A 21,678-nucleotide genomic window follows, 5' to 3' on the forward strand; every position below is an offset into this window, starting at 1 on the left:
CAGAAATAAAAACCTGGATTAAACCCGTGGCTGCTGGAGGAGCAGATCCTCCTCCGAAACCTCGGATGCTCTTCAAGATCAGGTTTCCTTGCTTGCGCGGCCCCCCCTCCCTCTTCTGATCCCAACTCCAACCCTTCTGCTGTGGAATTACAGAAGGAGGGACCTGTTTTTCTTCTTTTCTCTCTTTTCTTCTGGTTTTTTTTTTCTTTGAAGGAGGGGTCCATTCTTGTCTTCCCTAAACGTGCAGCAGCAGCAGCGGCGGGGGTAATGAGGGTGCGTCCCCAGTTCGTCCAGGCCTCCCAGCACCTCCCAGTTCTTCAGGCTCCCATATAAAAACCCCGGCAGAAAGTGAGTGAAGGCAGTAGGGAGTTTTCTGCTGGGGTCAGGAGGATTGTGATCAGACGAGCGGACCCTGCCCCAAAAACACCCTGTGTATGAGTGGAGTGTAGCAGCGAAAGAAAACATCCCCCAGCATTCTTTTTTTCCTCACTCGCCTCAAAGAGTCTACATGTCTGGTGGCATCTAAGACATGTTCAGCTTTGTGGATTTGCGGCTTGCGCTGCTGCTCGGCGCAGCAGTGCTCTTGGTCAGGGCACAGGGCGAGGACGACCGTAAGTTTGCTGGAGCTTCTCAACCCTCTTCTTTTTTTTCTTTTTTTTGTACTGTTTTTTTAACAGTGGATTTTCTCTTCATGGGTGGACGGCTGGCGAGATCTTAGACAGGGACGAGAAGAGAGGAAAAAAAGTTTAAGAAGTAGAAGTAGGAACTTTGATGCATGCTGCACCTTTGTTTCCACTAGAAAGATAGATGGATAGATGGATGAGCTTCTGCAGCTTGTAGTCTAAACAGTACAGGGTGTACGTAATGCATTGGGCATCTCAAGAAGGCCCCTCTCTCTCTCTCTCTCTCTCTCCTTGTGTTTGTCTCTGTCTCTCTACCCCCAACCACCTCCCCCGTGCATGCAGAGCGAGTTGCTGCAGGTTTTCCAGGCTTTCCTCCAGGCGAGGCTTTCTCCAATAGCAGAAATGCATGTTTTATCCAATTTGAACCCCCCCCCCCCCCCCTAAAAAAAGCAGTACTTGCTGGAAAACATCTGCTTTTTTTTCTGACAAAGCCAGAATTCTTTCGTGGCATTTTGTCAATTTGACACCCTTAACCACTCTACCTGTCAGAGGTTGATCCCGGCTTAAAAGGTGTTAAACTCTACGGTTGTGGATGTAAGACTGGAGAGGGGATAGAAATGGCCATTTATTTTTGAAGGAAGATCCCCACCCCAGCTGACACGACGAGGCGGTGAGGGGAAAGCTTTCCTCAGGCCTTGATCGATGTGGCAGAGTCATTCACTGCCTGGAGCCAAGTGTCGAGTTGGCCAGGTGAGTGAGTGAGACAGTCACATAGGGAGAGAGTTGGGCCGCCGGAAACGTTTGACCTTCACAGCCCGAGCAATCTTCCACTTAATGCCCTTGTGTGAGAGTTTACAAAAGTTTAGATGTAATTCCAAAAGAGAGTTGGGGTTCAGTGAAATGAGGTGAACAAAGGCCTCTGTTGGTGTTTAGATGCAGATGTTTTTTCCTCCCGAAAGAAGACAAAGAAAATCAGCTTTGGAAACAGAGACCAAGGAGCTGAAATTCAATTTTTCCAGATGTTCCAGTTGTCTGGAAAGGAGCTGCCTGTCTGTCTGACGCAGATGCAGTTTGACCCCATTGAACGGTCTCACAACGCCACCCAGAGGCCTCACTCCGCACCTGCGGACACATCTGGCCGCCACGTCCCCCCACACCGCCTCCTTTTTTTTCCTCCCTCCTCCTCTTCTTCATCTTTCCACTCTTTTTTTTTTTTTTCGTTTCCTCTAATTGCAAACACATGCAGAGCATGTTTCCACCAGCTGCTGCCAAAGTCTGCAGCGAAGTCTTCGTTGCTTTTCCCTCTGAGGTCAGCACTTTGGCACGCTGTGGAACACTTATAGCCCCTGAAGGGAGCCCCCGTTCGGGTTTAGTTTTGCTGAGAAAATGCCACAGCGGAGGTGATGCAGCTGCAGGTCGGAAAATGTGACTTTGAGTTAGAGCAGGGGGAGCGATCTGCGTTTTGATTGTCGTTAAAGGGAAATTAAATCACTTGGGGACGCATTTGGTCCATGGGTCTTTTTGCTGATGCCACTTGCGTCGACATGAAGGACGCCGGCGCCCTTTCTGTCACCTCATTCTGTCCTCTCTCTGGTCCCATTCTCAGGCCACCAGTTCCTGTCCAAACCTTTCACAACACTCACTTCTCCTGCTTGATGTTTCTATGTTACTGTCTAAATCATTTCCTCAGTTTGCGTTCATGACGTTTGTGTCATTGTATCAATTCTTTTAATGATTTTTAGAATTGTGAAGTTCTTGAAAACTTTCCTTTAATGCTAAGAGTGCTACACAGAACAAAATATATACAAACTATACTTTCTTAATATTTTAATTTAGTCTTAAGTGATATGATATGGGTATTTTTGAAAATAATAAAATATGTTAAGACACAACAAAAAATGTATATATTGTGGTATCTTTTTTTCATATGTACATTTTTTTTTATCAGCTATTTTTAAACTCTGCTTCCATCTAGTCCCTTGTATTTCCATAAGAGCGTGTCCAGCTACCTCACCTGTCTCGCTCTCTGTCGCCCCCCCCCCCCCCCATCAGGCACAGGCGGAAGCTGCACCTTGGAAGGACAGGTGTTTGCGGACCGTGACGTGTGGAAGCCGGAGCCATGCCAGATCTGTGTGTGCGACAGCGGCACAGTGATGTGCGATGAGGTCATCTGCGAGGACACAACTGACTGCCCCAACCCCATCATCCCCCACGACGAGTGCTGCCCCATCTGCCCCGACGATGGTACTGCGTCCCCTCACCTCCTCTGTCCTCTTCTGTCTGTTTTTACATGATTTTATGCCGTTCATTTTTACACAAACCTTGTACCTCGATCTTTGCTAAGCTAAACCTAATTCCAACCTGAACCCTCGAACAGGCCTTTTAAGGTCCGTCCTAAAGTGAGGACTGGCCAAAATGCCCTCTCTCTGAAGGTCTAAAACTCGAATTGGTCCGAACAGAGATAGCTGAACAGAAAAACACAACCTTGGTCCTCACAAAGTTAGCAGTAGTCCTCACAAAGATAACTGGACAAGAACACACAACTGTGGTCCTTACAAAGATCACTGTCCTCACAAAGATAGCTGTACAAAGACACACACACACATTCATTCTCATCCAGCACCAGATGCACATTCCCCCCTCTTGCTATAAGAAAATCTGCCTCTTCTACTTTTGCTTGTGTTTTGTTTCATAATCCAATTTTCATAATCTGTCTCCTCTCTCTGCAGGCTTCCAGGAGCCTCAGGTTGAGGTAAATATTGATTATTGCATTGATCACCAACCATTTAATGGTCGCTCTAAATTGTAAATAATGTATTTTTCTTCATCATCACACAAACAGTGAAAAATAAATACTTAATCAATTTGATGTACCTATTGATTGTAGTATTGATCATTGATTGAGTGATGATTAGGGTGTATGATAATCAAGTGGAAGATGATAATTCTTCAACTAAATCTTTAGATATTGTTAATTGGTTTATATCAGATACAGATAGTTGATTGATTGTTACATCACTTATTGATTAGATCAGATACATCAATAATCATGTGAATCATGTTCAGATATATCAATTACATAATTGCGTTTGATCATACACTGAGACGTTATCTTTTTTTATTGTATTCTTTACTCACAGGGACCCAAGGGAGAGCGTGGACCCAAGGGAGACAAGGTAGGTTCACACACTTATCAATTCTCTTGATTTCTGGTCACCACGCGGTGAGTTCACTGCCTGCCACTCTGAGCAGATTCCCGTGTGTTTATTATGGAGTTGAAGCTGCTGTACTGACTCAGTTTTCATTCAGTCACATGTGGAAACAGGATCCTTTAGCCCGAGCAGGCATTCAAAATCTTACTTGCATCACAGTAGAGAAGAGTTAGAATTGAAACAGAAATAGCATCAGGTCTGATTGAAAAAGAGCTTAATATTTAGAGATGGATATTGCATTTAAACATTTGCTTGCAAAGTAACTATTGCCATCAGATACAAGGAATGATGTAAAAAGCACCTGAAAATAGCAATACTAAAGTAAATGGCACATATACATCCTTAAAACTGCACTGCTTTTGCTTTGCCGCTTTCACCTCTGAATTTAGTCAATGTATCTTGTTTCTAGAAACTATTATGGCACAACAGAGTAGATTAAGGGGAAGCAATGTGCTTTAACAGGGTTCATCATCAACTGAGAGCAGTGAAAAGATCAGTGACTGAAAACATGCCAAGGCCAGGTTGAGACACGCAGAGTGAGGAGGAACTTGAACCTTTGCTTGGTTGAAGGAAAGTTAGAAACTGCGAGAAAAGAGTCTTAACATTCAAGCACGTTAAATATTAAGACTATTCATACAGAAAACTGTCAACAAAATTGATTATATTCTCAAAAAAAATAAAGCTGGGTTTGGGATTGATTTTGCAGTGGTGATGTATCTTTTATCTAAATTGATGGGCAAACAAAATTTGAATTAAAATTAAATTTTTATTTTATTTATTTATTTGTTTATTTATATTTTTTTACAGATCTTCTCATCAGATTCTTTATTTTTTGTGATAGTGGGATTTGATTCAGCAAGCTGCAAAGACATCTTTGATTTAGTTTTTGTTACAAAACCAAAAGCTAATAATAATTTCATATTATAATATAATATCATATTTCATCTAATTATGAGTTTTCAGTAATGCTTATAATAATGTATTTATGGTATTATGTAACATGTCGAAGTTATTCAGATCATTTATTTCGAAGTTTGTTTTACAGAATGTGTAGTTAAAGTGTTAATGGCAGTTCTTACCCACTTCCTGTATCCTGCTTGTCACATGACCGCCAGTCCATTCCTGGTTGGTCACATGGCCAGTCTCCCAGCGGAGTAAACTGTGCCTCCTCCAGGTTTAATGCTGCTTTCACCACTATAGGGAGCAAGTGAAATTAAAGATTATACAAAAGGATCCATTCTGACAATGTAACAAGAGTACAGGCAGTCATGTGATTGGGGTTTGAACAAAATCAAACAGTTGATGTTTTCCTCTCTGTTGTCTCTGGGTGCGTTTAGCATCCAGGCGGCCATTTTATTCTGACTCAAGAGCCTGACCCCTTCTTTCTTTCTTTCTCTCTCTTGCCCCCCAATCTGCAGGGTAATACTGGTCCCGCTGGTAATGATGGTATCCCCGGCCAGCCCGGTATGACCGGACCTCCCGGCCCCCCTGGACCCCCTGGCCTCGGTGGAGTAAGTTGCAGATTTATTTTCTTTTTTCTTTGTATTTGACTCATTCGGGTCCAAATTTACCAGATCTAAGCTGACCATGGCTGGAAAAAATAGTCGTAAGACTCATGCGTTTATCTCATTTGTTGGACAGAGATAGTATCAGTAGCTGGAACTTCTTCATGTGTGGGGGTTAGTCAAAAACAAGCATTAGTCCCAATTCAGGTTTGCTCTTCTCAGTTCCCCAGCCCTCATATTCCCCTACCCATAATCCTTATTGTTTGTTGTAGTTTGTTGGATTGCATGCCCATACCACCTCAGTGCTGCTTTTATTAAAGGGATTCCCAAACTCCTTTTTTGGTGAATGACATCAAAATAGACCAGTATAAACCAATATGGTGGCTGTGCACGCAGCTTCAGGGAGGGCAGGTCGAGCTGGGAAACTGAACTCCACTTTCACAGCTAAAACTCAAGCTTTTCATTGACGTGTTGGCGTTGGCCAAAATGATTGCCTCTGACTTGGAGTTTGGCTTTCAGTCTGGGGTCAAAAGGTCAGAAGTTAATTGGGGTTCATTCTTAAGAAAAGGGAAGCGGAGATGTCCTGGATGCTTGTCAGATCCATTAGTTGATTAGTTTATTGTAGAGTGAACACATTTAGCCTACTATGCTAATAATGTATAAGTTTATCAATGATGCCCATATACTTCTTTAATACATCTCAGCATGCTATGAGTCAGCTAAGCATCAACTTCCATCGTAGTTTATTATACTAAACTAACATTCCCACTGACTCTCATTGTTGTTCAGTATAAACTTACATTTCCATTGACTTTAACTGTAGTTTAGAATGTGAGCTAACATTCCCAGGCACATTTTGGATTCCTATGTAAAAGTTATTGACTCACATGCTAATTCACTAGGCTATGCTAACATGACATACCACCCCAGTCTAATTTACCATGCTAATGTTCTTTACCACATATTGCCAATAGTATCACAATCTAATTTAGCATGCTATGGTTCACTTTGCCATTGACTTCTTATCCTAATTTAGCATTTGTAGCTATGATTTATCATTGACTCACATGCTAATTCACCAAGCTAATTTAATCTGACATACCATCCCAGTATAATTTAGCATGCTTGTGTAGAATTTACCACAAACTCAAATGCTTATTTACCACAAATAGTTTTAAAAGTTTTGGAATCGAATTAAGCATGATTCAGTTTACTATTGACTCCCAACTAACCACAATATATCAACAACAAACGCCCATTCCAAATGACCAAGCTAAGCTAACACCAACATTAGCCTTGATTAACCTCACCTCAGATTGCAGTTTCTAAGTAGCCTCTGTGGTCAGATAACAGAAGTAGCATCCAAAGAGACTTCATTGAGCTCAACAAATTCAGCAACACTAAGAGTGATGAGGTTAAAGGTCGGGGGATGGTCCTGGCTGACAGAGAAGTGAAACTGTCAACAAAAAATGATGGGAACGTTTATTTCCAGGATTAAAACATAATTGAGGATGCATTATACTAGTGCCCCTAGTGCATAGAAGTCTTTAAAAAATAGACATACAGAGGAAGGGAAATGGGTCTTGAGCTTGTTTACAAAAAAATGTGTGAAAATGTTTTACATATAAAACTGGCATAAAATACCAAAGAAAAGGCTTTCATTCATATTCATGCCATGGAAATTTTAAACCTTTTCAGCAAATATACATGAGAAATGGATTGTAATATTTATAGCTCTGTTTTTCTTTTTTCTAGAACTTCTCCCCTCAGATGTCTGGTGGCTATGATGATAAATCTCCTTCCATGCCTGTTCCTGGACCAATGGTAAGACGCACACACACACACACACACAATCATTTCACCATCAATCATGGAGATGCCATATCTGACCCTGCTTCTGCTTGATTGACAGGGCCCAATGGGACCCCGTGGAGCCCCTGGATCTGCCGGTTCTAGCGTAAGTACACCGCTTCCTTCTTCTTCAACGCAAAATGTTTCATAGTTGAAGCTGGGAGGATAGACGAGGAGATAGCACGTCATACATCATCATGACATCACTTGTGACATCTCCTCGGTGCCCAGTTCACACAAAGCCATCACCAAACTCTTATCACACTCCTTTTACTTTCACTGCATTGGAGTTCATTTCCAAATGAAAACTACAATAACCCAAAATATTTTCTAATCTGATTATTATTTTAGCTGTTAAAAAATTAATTTTAGCTAGCTTAACTACCTTAAGTTACAGCTAAAGTCGAAAGTTTAAAATTATGCTACTATTCCCACTCGAGTCAGATGACAGCAGCCATGAAACAAAGATACCCCCACTGAAACACACACCGATATGCATGTCTTTACAATCACTTGGTTGGATTTACACCTGATAGAGACAATTTATTTAGTGATGGTGTTTGATGTGTGTCTCCACCTACAGGGACCTCAGGGATTCACCGGCCCCCCTGGTGAGCCTGGAGAGGCTGGATCTTCTGTGAGTATTAGGAGCATATTGAAACAGATACACGCCTGCATTGTGCCTCGGTAGCCTGTGGTCATTCTCACCTCTGTGTGTCTTTCTCTGCAGGGTGCCATGGGTCCCCGTGGCCCCGCCGGCCCCTCTGGAAAGAACGGAGAGGATGTAAGTCGACTGGATCTGCTCGTATTCACCATCTCCATCTCACCATAGACTGAAGAATGACTTACTCACTGTGTTCACCCCCTTCACTCTTTATCTTAGGGTGAGTCTGGCAAACCTGGTCGCGGTGGTGAGCGTGGACCTTCTGGCCCACAGGTAAGTCATCATGGCGGTGTAATTGTTATTCCTAGTGAAAACGAAAACAGAGCCGTGATAGATATATAAACTAAATCTATCTCTTTTCTTTCCCTTAGGGAGCTCGTGGTTTCCCAGGAACCCCCGGTCTGCCTGGCATCAAGGGACACAGAGTGAGTCAGAACTCCCGACTCCCCGTTCAACAAATAAACAGTATGGCATCTCTTATAACTGTGGACTTAATCTGTTGCTATGTCTCTCCATCTCTGTAGGGATTCAGTGGTCTGGATGGTGCTAAGGGAGACAATGGCCCCGCTGGTCCCAAGGTGACTGCCCCTCTTTGATACCTCGCTCCTCCGCGCTACGTCTCAGTGTAGAAAAAGGCAAATTTTGCAGTAGTAACGGTGGCGATAGTGATAGAAGTAGTAGTTGTAACAGTTTCTCTAATAGCAATGGGGATAGTAGTCACAGTACTCGAACATGTAGTGGAAGTATTCGCCATAGTAGCCTGTTAATGTTGTCCTCCAGTGACATTTACAAGAGAGACAGATTTTTATAAGAATTATAGGAATGAAAGCTACAGAAGCTGAGATATCCGGACTTTTAGCCCCTGAAATTGGCTAAAACTGGCTCCTTCATTTCTCAACCAGTTGCATCTTTTCTTTAGACCTGCAAAATCCACGTAGCCAGTTTGTAAGTTTGTAGTGTTACAACTAGCTGTAGTAGCCTTATTGGCTAGTTATTGACTAGCAGCAGCCATATTGGCTAGTTATTGGCTAGCAGTTGCATTAATATTGACAAATGATGCTACATTTTCTGTCATTCTTATCGCCTCACCTGCCTGTGTGTTTATACATGTTTAGGGAGAGGGTGGAGCCTCCGGTGAGAATGGAACTCCTGGTGCTATGGTGAGTAAAACAATCACCCCCATCTCTGCCATGTAGTTTCCTTCTTGGATTTTGGATAGCTGACTGACTCTTTGTGTCTCTGTTTCAGGGACCCCGTGGTCTGCCCGGCGAGAGAGGCCGCAATGGTGCTTCTGGAGCTGCTGTGAGTCCACACATCCACACACTCGCTAACAAATACTTTAATGGATCAGCCAGTCGGTCAATGAACAGATCAATCAACCAATCATGTTTGTCTGTGATCTGCAGGGAGCTCGTGGTAACGATGGTTCTGCTGGTGCTGCCGGACCTAATGTGAGTCTTCCATTTTACTCAAATTTTAAACTGTTCTCAGAACAAACACGTTTGTCCTTTAGTAGCAATTTTTAATGTACAACTTCCAGTGACCCTAGTTGTTTAAAACCCCAGGGGGATTCTCAGACAGGAAGCACAAATAAAAAACATTTTATTTCCCGCTATAAAATCAGTTTGTCTTATTGTTTTCTCCCAGGGTCCCACTGGCCCCGCTGGACCTCCCGGATTCCCCGGTGGCCCCGGATCCAAGGTACAACGACCATTATGATCCACAGCAATAATCTTAAACAGCCTCCATTTTTTTATATATTTCATCTTCTACATCTTCCTTAATCTTCCACGACTTACACCATCCAAAACAACACCACACATGTTTTATTGACATAGCACCTTTCAAACAATTTGAATGCAATCCTAAGTGTTTTACAAATGATTGACAAGACGAAAACAAAACGAAAACTGGAGAGAAGAGGAAGAGATGAATGCACACCACATTAAGTTAAGAAAAACAAATATACCACTGAATAAATCGATCATGGTAAAACACTACAAGCGAAATTAAAAAGGAAAAGAAAAAGTAGCATTTCTTCCAATAATAATATATACCATAATATTATGAAACACTGCATAAAAGCCTCTGGACGGTTCTTCCAACTGCTTTTAGCACAATGGCTAAAAGCAATTTTACCAAATATTGAAAACTGCCGAATGTAGTTTGAAACACCAACAAGCTGGCGTTTTAATCATTTTAAAACTTTGACCACAGTATAATGCAAAATACAGTCCTCTGTTGTCCATTTTCATATTTACTTTTTCGACATGATTTGCATCATAATGTTATTTTTCATCCCTCTACAAGTCTTCCACAATGACGAAACCGCTATTGCTTTGGACACTGATTGTCTGACTGCTCTTCTTTTTCTCCTCTACCCAGGGTGACGCTGGAGCTCAGGGTGCTCGTGGATCCGAAGGCCCCGCTGGATCCCGAGGCGAGCCCGGTAACCCCGGACCTGCTGGCCCCGCAGGACCCTCTGTAAGTACAAACAGTAACCCCTCTATGACGCACTGTTCAGGTTCTAGATAAGATCACCTTATTGATGATATAATGGCATTTCCATCATTCCTAAGAATCTTCTGGTTAATGAAAATCTTTTCCATTCTTTCTCCTCTCAGGGAAACTCCGGAACTGATGGAGGTGCCGGAGCTAAGGGAACCCCCGTGAGTATCTTTCTCAACACATTTACCTCATGAGCATGACAGGGTTGAGGATTCGAATCCCATCCTGGCTCAAAAAGGTGTTGTTTCACAGTAGCATAGCCTCAGAGACTGGCAGTGCAGCGTGATGTGACCGTGTTGCTGCTGTGTGCTTCCGCCCCCTGCAGGGTGCTGCCGGAGTTGCTGGAGCTCCCGGTTTCCCCGGACCACGTGGACCCCCAGGACCTCAGGGTGCTGGCGGTGCCCCCGGATCCAAGGGTAACACTGTGAGTAAAGCTTTCTCAGAAAAAACTAATCAACGCCAAAAATAGAATTTTCTGTCTAGAGTCTGTCGCCTGTAATGGACACGATTAGAAATAGTAATTCATTCCAAACATAGTGAATTAAAAGTAAAACTGCTGAATCACAAGTAAACATTGTTTTACTTTTGTTCCGTACCAGTGTTTTGTTTGTTGTTAACAGCTATTTGTCTATTTTTATTATTCATGTATTTATTGAGATTTGTCTCAGTTCTGCTTATTTGTTTGCATGTTTGTTTGATTGATTTTGACCACTGATGTCAGTTGTTGAATTGGTATCGTTTGTTAATGTTTGTTTATTTGCTCGTTTCCCTCAGGGTGACGTCGGTGCCCAAGGAGGCAAGGGAGAGCCCGGTGCCAAGGGAGAGGCTGTAAGTTGAAGTTCACCACAGTCAGAATGGAGCATAGCTCCGTAATACACACATGCACGAATACACATTCCATCTCTTATGCCATCCGTGTGTGTTCGCGTGCGTGTTCTCCAGGGAGCTGCAGGAGGTGCCGGAGCCCCAGGACCATCCGGTGAGGAAGGCAAGAGAGGAACCAGAGGAGAGCCTGGTGCTGCAGGAGCCCGTGGAGCTCCTGGAGAGCGAGTATGCATCCCACTTTCCACTATAATATACTGTATGCTGTGATATTTTTTAATATTAAGTGTTACTGGTAAGAAAAGTGATCGAGTTGCCCTCCAGTGGAAATATGAATATCTTATTTGTTATGAATATATAAATGAGGGAAAAGGTCAAAATATGGCCTACCTATATAATACAAGTATACATAGTGTAGGCCACAAATGACACAGAAGCCCTTTTGGCTTAACAGGAACATCCAAACACTCTCTAGTGCCCCCTGCAGGCCAGATATATGAACTGTACATGCAGGAACAGAGCATAATTTCCAGATATTTGGAAAAATTATTACTGACACAATATTTGACATGTTTTGCGCATAGAATGTGAATATAGCTCATGCTGCCACCAGGGAGTGACATGATCATGTCATCATGACAATTGCTTCCTGAGCCTTCCTGATCTGGCCCACAATACATCATGCCTGACAGTAAAGAAAAGTTGACATTTTTAAACAGTTTAGACTATACAATATCATTCAACCAAGGTAGAGCAGGATTACACATTGTTGACATGGACTTACTTGATGGGAAAGGACAGGGCATATTAAGATTATGGCAATAGCCCATCCCTGTCTAGATAGAGTGTCCACAGTGTTGTTCATAGAGCTAAATATGTGCTTGATTCTCTCTACAGGGTGGCCCTGGAGGTCGTGGTTTCCCTGGTTCTGATGGTGCTTCTGGAGCCAAAGTGAGTATAAAACACAGACACACACATTCGATACGTCCCTCTTTTCCTCTTACAATCATGGAGATACTTCAGATCAGATTTGATTGAACTAATCTTTGCCTTTCTACCTCTCTTCTCTCTCTTTCTCTCCCGTCATAGGGTGCCAATGGCGAGCGCGGTGCCCCCGGTGCTCTTGGACCTAAAGGTTCAACCGGTGAGTCTGGCCGCACTGGTGAGCCTGGTTTGCCCGGAGCTAAGGTGAGATTCCCTACCATAATTATCAGCAACATCATTTATTCACTGCACAGGCCGTCCTCTGACCTCTAAATCTTTGCTCGTAGGGTATGACTGGTAGCCCTGGCAGCCCTGGACCTGATGGCAAGTTGGGACCCGCTGTAAGTTCACGCTCAGGACAATATGTTTGATTTTCATCTCATCAAAACACAGATATGTTGTGTTAAATGAATCCTTCATTATTCCTCCTCACCAGGGAGCCACTGGACAAGATGGCCGCCCCGGACCACCTGGCTCTGTTGGAGCCAGAGGCCAGCCTGGAGTCATGGGATTCCCCGGACCCAAAGGAGCTGCTGTGAGTAATGGGTCTCAACTGCTACAAAGTATCATGGATCATTTGTTTTTAAGTGAGTAGACTACTGAGAAGTAGGCATCCCTGCTAATAGTGCTCTTCTACTTCTGTCTGTAGGGTGAGGGTGGAAAGCCTGGCGAGAGAGGAGTACTGGGACCCACTGGCCCACTTGTAAGTTGTCTACACTTTGCTTCTCTTTGAATCCATTGTACTCTACTGTTTGTTGAACCTGTGTGTCTGAAAGCCTACCATCTCTCTACCCAGGGTGCCCCCGGAAAGGACGGTGACGTTGGTGCTCAAGGCCCCTCTGGACCTGCTGTACGTAAAACGCACACATGCCCACATTGACACCCGCCTCAAAAGCCTGATGGTCTCACACTACAAACTACACTTAAAAGCTACTGACAACAAGTGGTACCCACATCATGCCTTACTCCTGGCCACATTCTGTTAGCTCCAATAGTCCTTCTCCTGTTCAACCTCAGGGTCCTTCTGGTGAGAGAGGAGAACAGGGACCTGGCGGACCTCCCGGATTCCAGGGTCTCTCAGGACCCCAGGGTGCCGTTGGTGAGAGTGGAAAGCCCGGAGAGCAGGTACTGACTGAAATATGGTTGATTTAAATACGTGATCAAATTGATACTGTTATACTGAGAATTAACATATGAATTGCCTCTCTGTCTATCTAGGGTGTGTCCGGTGAGGCTGGAGCCACAGGACCTGCTGGAAATAGAGTAAGTCACTTATTATCATTGTCATATTCCCAGTTACTCAGCAGTCTGCTCCCAGCAGCATCCATTAATGAAGCATCTTTGGAGAGTTGTCTAAGTAATTCATTTGTGACAAACCAGGCTACAAACAACAAAAGTTGTGTGAACATTGATGTTAATGCTATCAGGCTAAATATAACTAATAACAGGCTAATGCTAATGGAGTAGGACTAATCACAGATGACTCATGACTTCTTTGACCACTCTTGGACTTCCATTTCAAATTCCCTAACTCTCTGCCACCCCTTCCCCTCAGGGTGACAGAGGATTCCCCGGTGAGCGCGGTGCATCTGGTGTTGTTGGACCCGCTGGTGCCCGTGGATCCGTCGGATCTGCTGGAAACGAGGGTGCCAAGGTAAACCTCACGAGATGCGAAAGAAAAAAAAACTTGATAGCCTGTTCTCATTGATTGTTGAGTAACCCTACTACTCTTGTTTTCTACCCCTTCGTCCTCTTCCCCAGGGAGATTCTGGAGCCCCCGGTGCTCCCGGAAGCCAGGGTTCTCCTGGACTCCAGGGAATGCCTGGTGAGCGTGGAGCTGCTGGCCTTCCAGGACTGAGGGGAGACAGAGTGAGTCGCCACAACAATATTCCTAGTACTCCCAATATTCCCAGTATATAGGATTAGTCACTACTGAAACACCCTAATGAGAAGCCCGACTCACGCAACACCATCCACAGTAGCTTTCCAGTATATATATTCCTCACTCCCCCTCTCCATCCAATAACCAAGGGTGACCAAGGAGGCAAAGGTGGTGATGGAGGTCCTGGTAAGGATGGCCCACGTGGTTTGACTGGACCAATTGGACTTCCCGGACCCGCTGGTTCCTCCGGAGACAAGGGAGAGCCTGGCGCCTTCGGACCTGTCGGACCTGCTGGAGCTCGCGGAGGCCCTGTAAGTTCCTGTCCACCTGTTCTTCTCAAGAGCAGAAGAGGAAGCTGCTTGAATATGGAAATCACTGACTGACTTTTTGTCTTCCTCCTCTTTCTCAGGGAGAACGTGGAGAGTCTGGACCACCTGGACCTGCTGGATTTGCTGGACCTCCTGTAAGTCACTTCTTCATGAATGTCTTGGCTCTTCTCACCAACTGTTTTTCTTTAGCTTTTTACTGATCCTCTCACCCCATCCACTATCATTTCACCACAGGGTGCTGATGGACAGCCTGGTGGTAAGGGAGATTCTGGAGATAATGGTGCTAAGGGAGATTCTGGTCCCCCCGGTGCTGCTGGACCCACTGGTGCCCCTGGACCTCAGGTTTGTCAACATTTAAACTTCCTTATAGAAAATCCCATAATTCAGAGTGAACATTAGAAGTTGAGGCTACATTGCCTGGTACTGGTTCTCCCATGTTGACTGACAATTTGTTGTGTCCTTTCAGGGTCCCAATGGAAACACCGGCGGTAAGGGAGCCCGCGGAGCCGCTGGACCTCCTGTGAGTCACCTCGTTTTTTCTGTCCTCCTTTTCCTCTAATATATTTACATTTATGCTGACTTCAGCTTCAATTACTAGATCAGGAACATCATAAGCAGTAGTGTAGTGGTCAAAGGTAACGGTTCCCATGGCCGTAGCAGAGAGAGAATTCTGGAGACAATCCACTGTCAAAACATGTTTTATTACAGATGTATTACTTATATTGCAAAAAGCCCATTCTTTAATATTCATCCCTCTTTATTTATTGATTGTACTAACATGATACAGCCATTTTTCCAGCCACAGTCAGCTAATTGCTCTCTCTCTGTCCCTAGGGTGCTACTGGTTTCCCTGGTGCTGCTGGCAGAGTTGGACCTCCCGGCCCCTCTGTAAGTCTTCCTTTGATGTTATCAGCACTTATTGTTCCTGTGGCAGGCCCAACATCCTCGATGGTTTTCAGCAATGTTGCGTTCATCCCCATAGGGCAACTCTGGACCTCCCGGACCCTCTGGACCAGCTGGCAAAGAGGGACTTAAAGGAAACCGTGGTGAGACTGGACCTGCTGGTCGCTCTGGTGAGATGGGTGCTGCTGGACCCCCAGGACCTGCTGGAGAGAAGGGTGGCGCTGGAGTCGAGGGAGCTCCTGTAAGTTATAGTAAACCATCAAAAGAAACTAGAGCCCCTTCCATCTCAATCTATCACAGAACCAAATGATTGGTTGCTAAAAAAAAAAAAAAACAGCGTCATTTGATTCCAACTAAATGATCCTCTTTATGTAGTAGCATTGAATTAAGTTTCCACATTTTCACTGACAACACACGGACATTATTTAGCTTTCCGTTGTTGTTCCTACACCTTGATGTATAATCTCTATAACCTCTTTCACTTTGTCTCTCTCTCTCCACCCCTGCAGGGATCTTCTGGAATTTCTGGACCTTCAGGTATTGCTGGACAGCGTGGTGTTGTTGGTCTGCCTGGACAGAGAGGAGAGAGAGGTTTCCCTGGCATGTCCGGACCTTCCGTAAGTTCCTGTTATTACTCTACAAACTCTACTCTACAAAACTACAAACTGCACAGTGGAGCTGATGGAACCAGAATACCCAAACGTGTTTAGCCAGCCAATATGATGTTTAGAATCAAACATCACTCCAAATCCAGAAATATGAAGTTATTGAAAACCACTTCTAAATGACGTGACAATGAAACAAAACCACTGAGGATGACTTGGAAATATCATTAAACTCTGGTATATTCCATGAAAACGCTTCACTCACCTGGTTGCAACACTATGTGACCCCCAGCGAGCAGGAAGCAGATTTTCTAAAATCTATCCTCAATTAACAGCACCTTGCTGCATTAAAACCTGCAACATTAAACAAGCCCACATAAACTTGAATCTATTAGAAAAGTAACTGTGGTTGCTAGGACTGGACTGACTTTGCCTGTTTCACCCGCAGGGAGAGGTTGGAAAGTCTGGACCTTCTGGGCCCAGTGGTGAGCGTGGACCTCCCGGACCTATGGGACCCTCTGGACTGGCTGGAGCCCCTGGTGAGCCTGGACGTGAGGTATGAAGAAACAATTGCACCTGTACACTAACTATCTGTCTGACTTTTGTATACTGCTGTAGGTGTTTTCTAAATAGTTAACCTGCTTTATGTTTGTGTTTTAGGGAAGCCCCGGAAACGAGGGATCATCTGGTCGTGATGGAGGTGCTGGACCCAAGGTGAGTTCAAATGACATCATCGCTAAGTCACCAACACCAGATGGATTACTAAACAGGCAACTACAAAGAGACACAAAAAGACACATAAAGAGAACAAAACAACTTTAAAGAGACGCAAAACAGCTGCAAAGAGACACAAAGAGACGATACCACTATTAATTGGGACAAAACAACCACAAAGGCTTGGGAAGAATCAGCTAGGTTGACCTGAACCTAGGTAAAGCAGCCTGCAAGGTCATTTAGCAAACAACATGCTAACTACAGTGGCTTCTGCTAGATACAGTGATGCTTAGTTTAGCACCTACTATGGTTAGTAAGCTGAAATCTAACATTATCACACACAATCAGAGCCAATTCTGTGTCTGAAATAAATTCTGTTGACATGATAGAAACACCAATGTGGCTGCCAGAAGATAGAGTTATACCTGCATGTAATGTTCTATATAGCATAGACAGTGGCCTGTTTCACCAAATCTTGTATATCTGAAGTTTCTTTGGACAAAAATCAAAGGCAAAAAAAACTATGTGCGATCCAGGCAGATAGTTGGTTCTATCTGTGCGTTTTTCACCACAGCAGCTTGTAAGGATATTAAAGCTGGTGAAATAACAATATTTTGTGTTTGCATTTTAGGGAGACCGTGGAGAGAGCGGCCCATCTGGAGCCTCTGGTGCCCCTGGACCCTCTGGTGCCCCCGGACCCGTTGGACCCGCTGGAAAGAACGGTGACCGTGGAGAGACTGTGAGTGACACCAAAACCAGTTTAATCACTGTGCTTTTATGAAAATATCTTCAGTATACAGTACAGTACATGTCAATGGGAAACAGCCATTAATAATAGAGCTACTGTAGGTGTAAGCATAGATTGTGTTTCGCTGCAACCTGCCTTTACATCAAACTGTTTTTTGTATGCTTCAGGGACCTAGTGGCCCCTCTGGATCTGCTGGCCCTGCTGGACCTCGTGGCCCTTCAGTAAGTAACAATCTTTGCGCCATTAATAAAAACAAACAATAGAATAGATGGAACGGCCAAAGGCAAAACAATGCTCTTCATCCCCTTCTTACCCCTAACAGGGAGCTCCTGGACTTCGCGGAGACAAGGGAGAGAGTGGAGAGGCTGGAGAGAGAGGCATGAAGGGACACAGAGGATTCACTGGCATGCAGGGACCTTCTGGACAATCTGTATGTCGCTTCACACTCACATCTACACATATATAACATAAACAACGTACAGACTTTATTTCTAACTACTGTTTCTGTTCTGAACCCATAGGGATCTTCTGGAGAGCAAGGACCCTCTGGTTCTGCTGGACCCGCTGGACCTAGAGTGAGTTAACACACCACACAATATTTTAGTGCTTGGAGTAGTTTTAGATGTTTTGCATTTTAATATTTGGTCTATCTGTCAGTGTTTGGAGGGACTTTGACATTCAGAGACTTTCCCTTTATGCTATTTGCAGGGCCCATCTGGATCTGCTGGATCTGCTGGTAAGGACGGTATGACTGGCCTGCCTGGACCCAGTGGACCTCCTGGACCTCGTGGACGTTCTGGAGAGATGGGACCCGCTGTAAGTCTGGCTGTCTAACTATCCATCCACTCCTCTGTCTATTTACTTTGTGTCTTCTAACTGAGGGAAAATATAGATTGTGGTTTGCTAGGCACACCACAAAGCCTCTACAAGCACTGAAATAATCAACTTCTTCTCTTCCTCCTCTTGCCCTTCTTCACTCTCAGGGACCTACAGGAGCTCCTGGACCTCCCGGAGCACCAGGTGCCCCCGGTGGCGGATTCGACCTCGGCTTCATTTCCCAGCCTCAGGAGAAGGCCCCCGATCCCTTCCGCATGTTCCGTGCTGATGACGCTAACGTTCTCCGTGACCGCGACCTGGAGGTGGACGGCACCCTGAAGAGCCTGAGCCAGCAGATCGAGCAGATCCGCAGCCCTGACGGAACCCGCAAGAACCCCGCCAGAACCTGCCGCGACCTCAAGATGTGCCACCCTGACTGGAAGAGCGGTGAGTTTTTACCCGACAGCCGTTGATCAATCCAAGTGTAGAGGAGGATTGGAGAATCTAAACTAGCATACCGGGTTTTTCTAAACTTTTCCTGTCCTGACTCCTTGTTCTCCAGGCGAGTACTTCATCGACCCTGACCAGGGCTGCACACATGATGCCATCAAGGTCTACTGCAACATGGAGACCGGAGAGACCTGCGTAACCCCAACTCAGCCCGAGGTCGCCAAGAAGAACTGGTACATGAGCAAGAATATCAAGGAGAAGAAGCACGTCTGGTTCGGAGAGGCTATGACCGAAGGCTTCCAGGTAAACATGCTGAACCAACCAAACTGAGCACTTCCTCACTCCTTGCTACAAATCCATGCCTACTTGCCTTCTCTTAGGTCAATTTCCCTCTCAATTCCTCCTTCCTCTACCCCTCCTCTCATTTCCACTTCTCGCCCCTCTTTTGTTTCCTACTATTCCTCAACTCAACCTTACCTCTCCGCTTCTTGTCCCTCCAGTTCAGTCAGTAACATCTCCCCCTTCCTCTTTCCTACACAGTTCGAGTATGGCAGTGAGGGCTCCAAGCCAGAGGATGTCAACATCCAGCTGACTTTCCTGCGTCTCATGTCCACTGAGGCAACCCAGAACGTCACCTACCACTGCAAGAACAGCGTCGCCTACATGGACGCCACCGTCGGCAACCTCAAGAAGGCCCTGCTCCTCCAGGGCTCCAACGAGATCGAGATCAGAGCTGAGGGCAACAGCCGCTTCACCTACAGCGTCCTGGAAGACGGATGCACGGTGAGAAAAACTTAAGTTGACACTCTCATGCCAATCCCACTGACAGCTGAGTGAGCTTCAAATGCTAAATCTTCAAAGTTAGGAATGACCAGTAGGTCACAATTCAGCAAGCTTATACTTTCCCTGATGGTATAGACTCAGTGGTTTCAAACATGCATAATAGCTACTGTAGCTAGTCTTTCTGTTCATGGGATTTGAACAAAAGTTCAGGCAGAATTGGAGACATTTTCAAATGTCCTGTGTTAACCATGCAGCGGCCAATTTGAATGGTGACCCTAACTCCCCTTTCTTCTTCTCTCCCTCCAGTCACACACCGGTACATGGGGCAAGACAGTCATCGACTACAAGACATCGAAAACATCTCGCCTGCCCATCATTGATATCGCTCCTATGGACGTTGGTGCTCCAGACCAAGAGTTTGGCCTTGAAGTTGGACCCGTCTGTTTCTTGTAAAAAGAGAAATCTGGACTTGAAATTGTTGTTGTGTGTGTGAGTGTGTGTGTTTTAATTTTTCTAGCAGTCATCTCTCTCTAAAAAAAAGCCCACCAAAACATTTCTCTAATGCCATTTTTCTGAAAAATCTGACCCCTCGTTCCTGATTCTACGAATTTCCATTCGGCCATTGTTCTGATGGTCCACTTTGCCTAAAACCTGCACTCCAACAAGATGGCGGCGATGCGGCGGAATCTGCATCGCCGCATTTGGGACCACTACTTTTTTTTTCGTTTCTGACTCTTGTTTTTTTTTTTTGTTTTTTTTTACCATCACCAACACCAAGGATCCTGTAGAGAAGACATTTTGTTTCACTGGCAACAAGAAAATAATATATGCTTCTGTAAAGTGTAAAAAAAATTGACTTCCCCTCTTCATCCAGCCATACCAGGCTTCTCTGGAGTTTACAGAAACACACAGGTGACTTTTGTATTTTTATACACCACTGTGGCGAGAGGAATGAAAGGACAGTCCCCAACAGACAGAACCCAATTGCTTTGTACCACATTTCAGGTGTTGATGAATAAACGGTGAAACTGACAGCCATGTTTGTCTCTGTTGTTCTGCCCCCCGCCCCCCCTACCCCGTCAACCTGGCACAGACAACACTGAAAACTCCCCCCTCCTCATCCGCTGATTTTGTGGCTGTTGTGATTTGTTTGTTGTTGTGGTTGCTTTCTTGTTTGTTCCTTTCTATTACTTACTTTTTCTTTTTTTTTAAAGAAAAGTCACATTAAAACCACCAGCAGAGAAACATGGGTTCCAACCTCTTTTTTGAAAGTTGTGAAAGAAAAATCCTCTGGCTACCTCAGAAAAGCAAGGGATATCAGCTGTATAAAAAAAGGGGGGCCCAGTGTTTGTGAAGTGAAGCCTGCGGTCATTGGGGTAGTCGACTTTTACCAACACTTTAGCAGAAGCGGATACAGCTAAAATTAAAGGTGCTATACTTTCTTTGAGGTCTCCTGGCTGTCCAGTACGGCTATACTGTTGTGTAGTGTTACGGTCACTCTGGCGTGGCAGGGCCCTCTTGGTGCTAAAACGAAACCACCGTTTTTTATTTACTCTTGGCGCCCAGAATGAGACAGACTTCTTCTCTCTTTTCCAGCCACGGTCACGCTGGCACTCGAGCCTCTAGCTCTGAGTTCAAAGTGACGTGCGGATCCGCATCTTTTCTTCTCACACTTTTTGGTTTCATGTTTTTAAACCCCAATCTCCACCTTTTCTGTCCTCCAACCAAATCCTCCCCCCACCCCCTTCATCCACACATCTGTTGTAGTTTGTTTCTTGTTTTCTTGTGCGAAGGTTGAATTTTCTCAACAAAAAGAAAAATTGGATTACTATTTTATTTTTTTCAAACAATGCACAGAAAGGAAGGAGTTTGTGAGATAATGCAGACACCCATGGGGGGAAACACCACAAGGATCTGTACCTATTTTGTATATGTATAATAAATTGAGATGTTTTTAATTATTTTGAATGCTGAAATAAAGCATGTTAAGTGGTCTGACATTTGAATTCTGCCTAATTCCCTGATTGACTCACTGACTGCCCCCCTAGGACTTGAATTACACCAGGTTTTAATTTTTTTACTGGTTCACCAGTTATACAGTGACTTGATCTGTGACATTAATGCAAACAATCGCAGAAATGCTTGCTAAGTCTCTTGGAAGGACTGATCCTAACTGAGACAGAGAGTGTGTGGAGAAGAGAAAAAGAAGCAACTGAGACAAATCCCAGAGAGGGTCTTTACTTTGTTTTAGGAGCTAAATCAGGTCTTTTGGTGTCCCT

At 44.5% G+C, this 21,678-nt stretch overlaps 1 protein-coding gene across 1 annotated transcript; it reads left to right on the plus strand.

The window, feature by feature from the left end:
- Positions 1 to 366: 366 nt before the first annotated feature.
- Positions 367 to 21,405, plus strand: col1a1a (collagen, type I, alpha 1a). The gene is made up of 49 exons (XM_031876241.1): positions 367 to 611; positions 2,676 to 2,867; positions 3,353 to 3,375; positions 3,764 to 3,799; positions 5,254 to 5,346; positions 7,096 to 7,164; positions 7,253 to 7,297; positions 7,775 to 7,828; positions 7,922 to 7,975; positions 8,075 to 8,128; positions 8,227 to 8,280; positions 8,380 to 8,433; positions 8,971 to 9,015; positions 9,104 to 9,157; positions 9,262 to 9,306; positions 9,503 to 9,556; positions 10,241 to 10,339; positions 10,480 to 10,524; positions 10,689 to 10,787; positions 11,138 to 11,191; positions 11,306 to 11,413; positions 12,083 to 12,136; positions 12,275 to 12,373; positions 12,457 to 12,510; positions 12,606 to 12,704; positions 12,819 to 12,872; positions 12,966 to 13,019; positions 13,187 to 13,294; positions 13,388 to 13,432; positions 13,725 to 13,823; positions 13,931 to 14,038; positions 14,201 to 14,362; positions 14,461 to 14,514; positions 14,615 to 14,722; positions 14,847 to 14,900; positions 15,215 to 15,268; positions 15,363 to 15,524; positions 15,793 to 15,900; positions 16,337 to 16,444; positions 16,549 to 16,602; positions 17,234 to 17,341; positions 17,518 to 17,571; positions 17,673 to 17,780; positions 17,872 to 17,925; positions 18,059 to 18,166; positions 18,334 to 18,613; positions 18,729 to 18,919; positions 19,157 to 19,399; positions 19,706 to 21,405. Exons 1-49 carry the CDS (start codon positions 530 to 532, stop codon positions 19,850 to 19,852), a joined length of 4,344 nt encoding a protein of 1,447 aa, XP_031732101.1. The 5' UTR covers positions 367 to 529; the 3' UTR covers positions 19,853 to 21,405.
- The last annotated feature ends 273 nt before the right edge of the window (positions 21,406 to 21,678 follow it).

This window comes from Anarrhichthys ocellatus, unplaced genomic scaffold, assembly GCF_004355925.1.
Source record: "Anarrhichthys ocellatus isolate YVR2014 unplaced genomic scaffold, GSC_Weel_1.0 scaffold106, whole genome shotgun sequence".
NCBI classification, from domain to species: Eukaryota; Metazoa; Chordata; class Actinopteri; order Perciformes; family Anarhichadidae; genus Anarrhichthys; species Anarrhichthys ocellatus.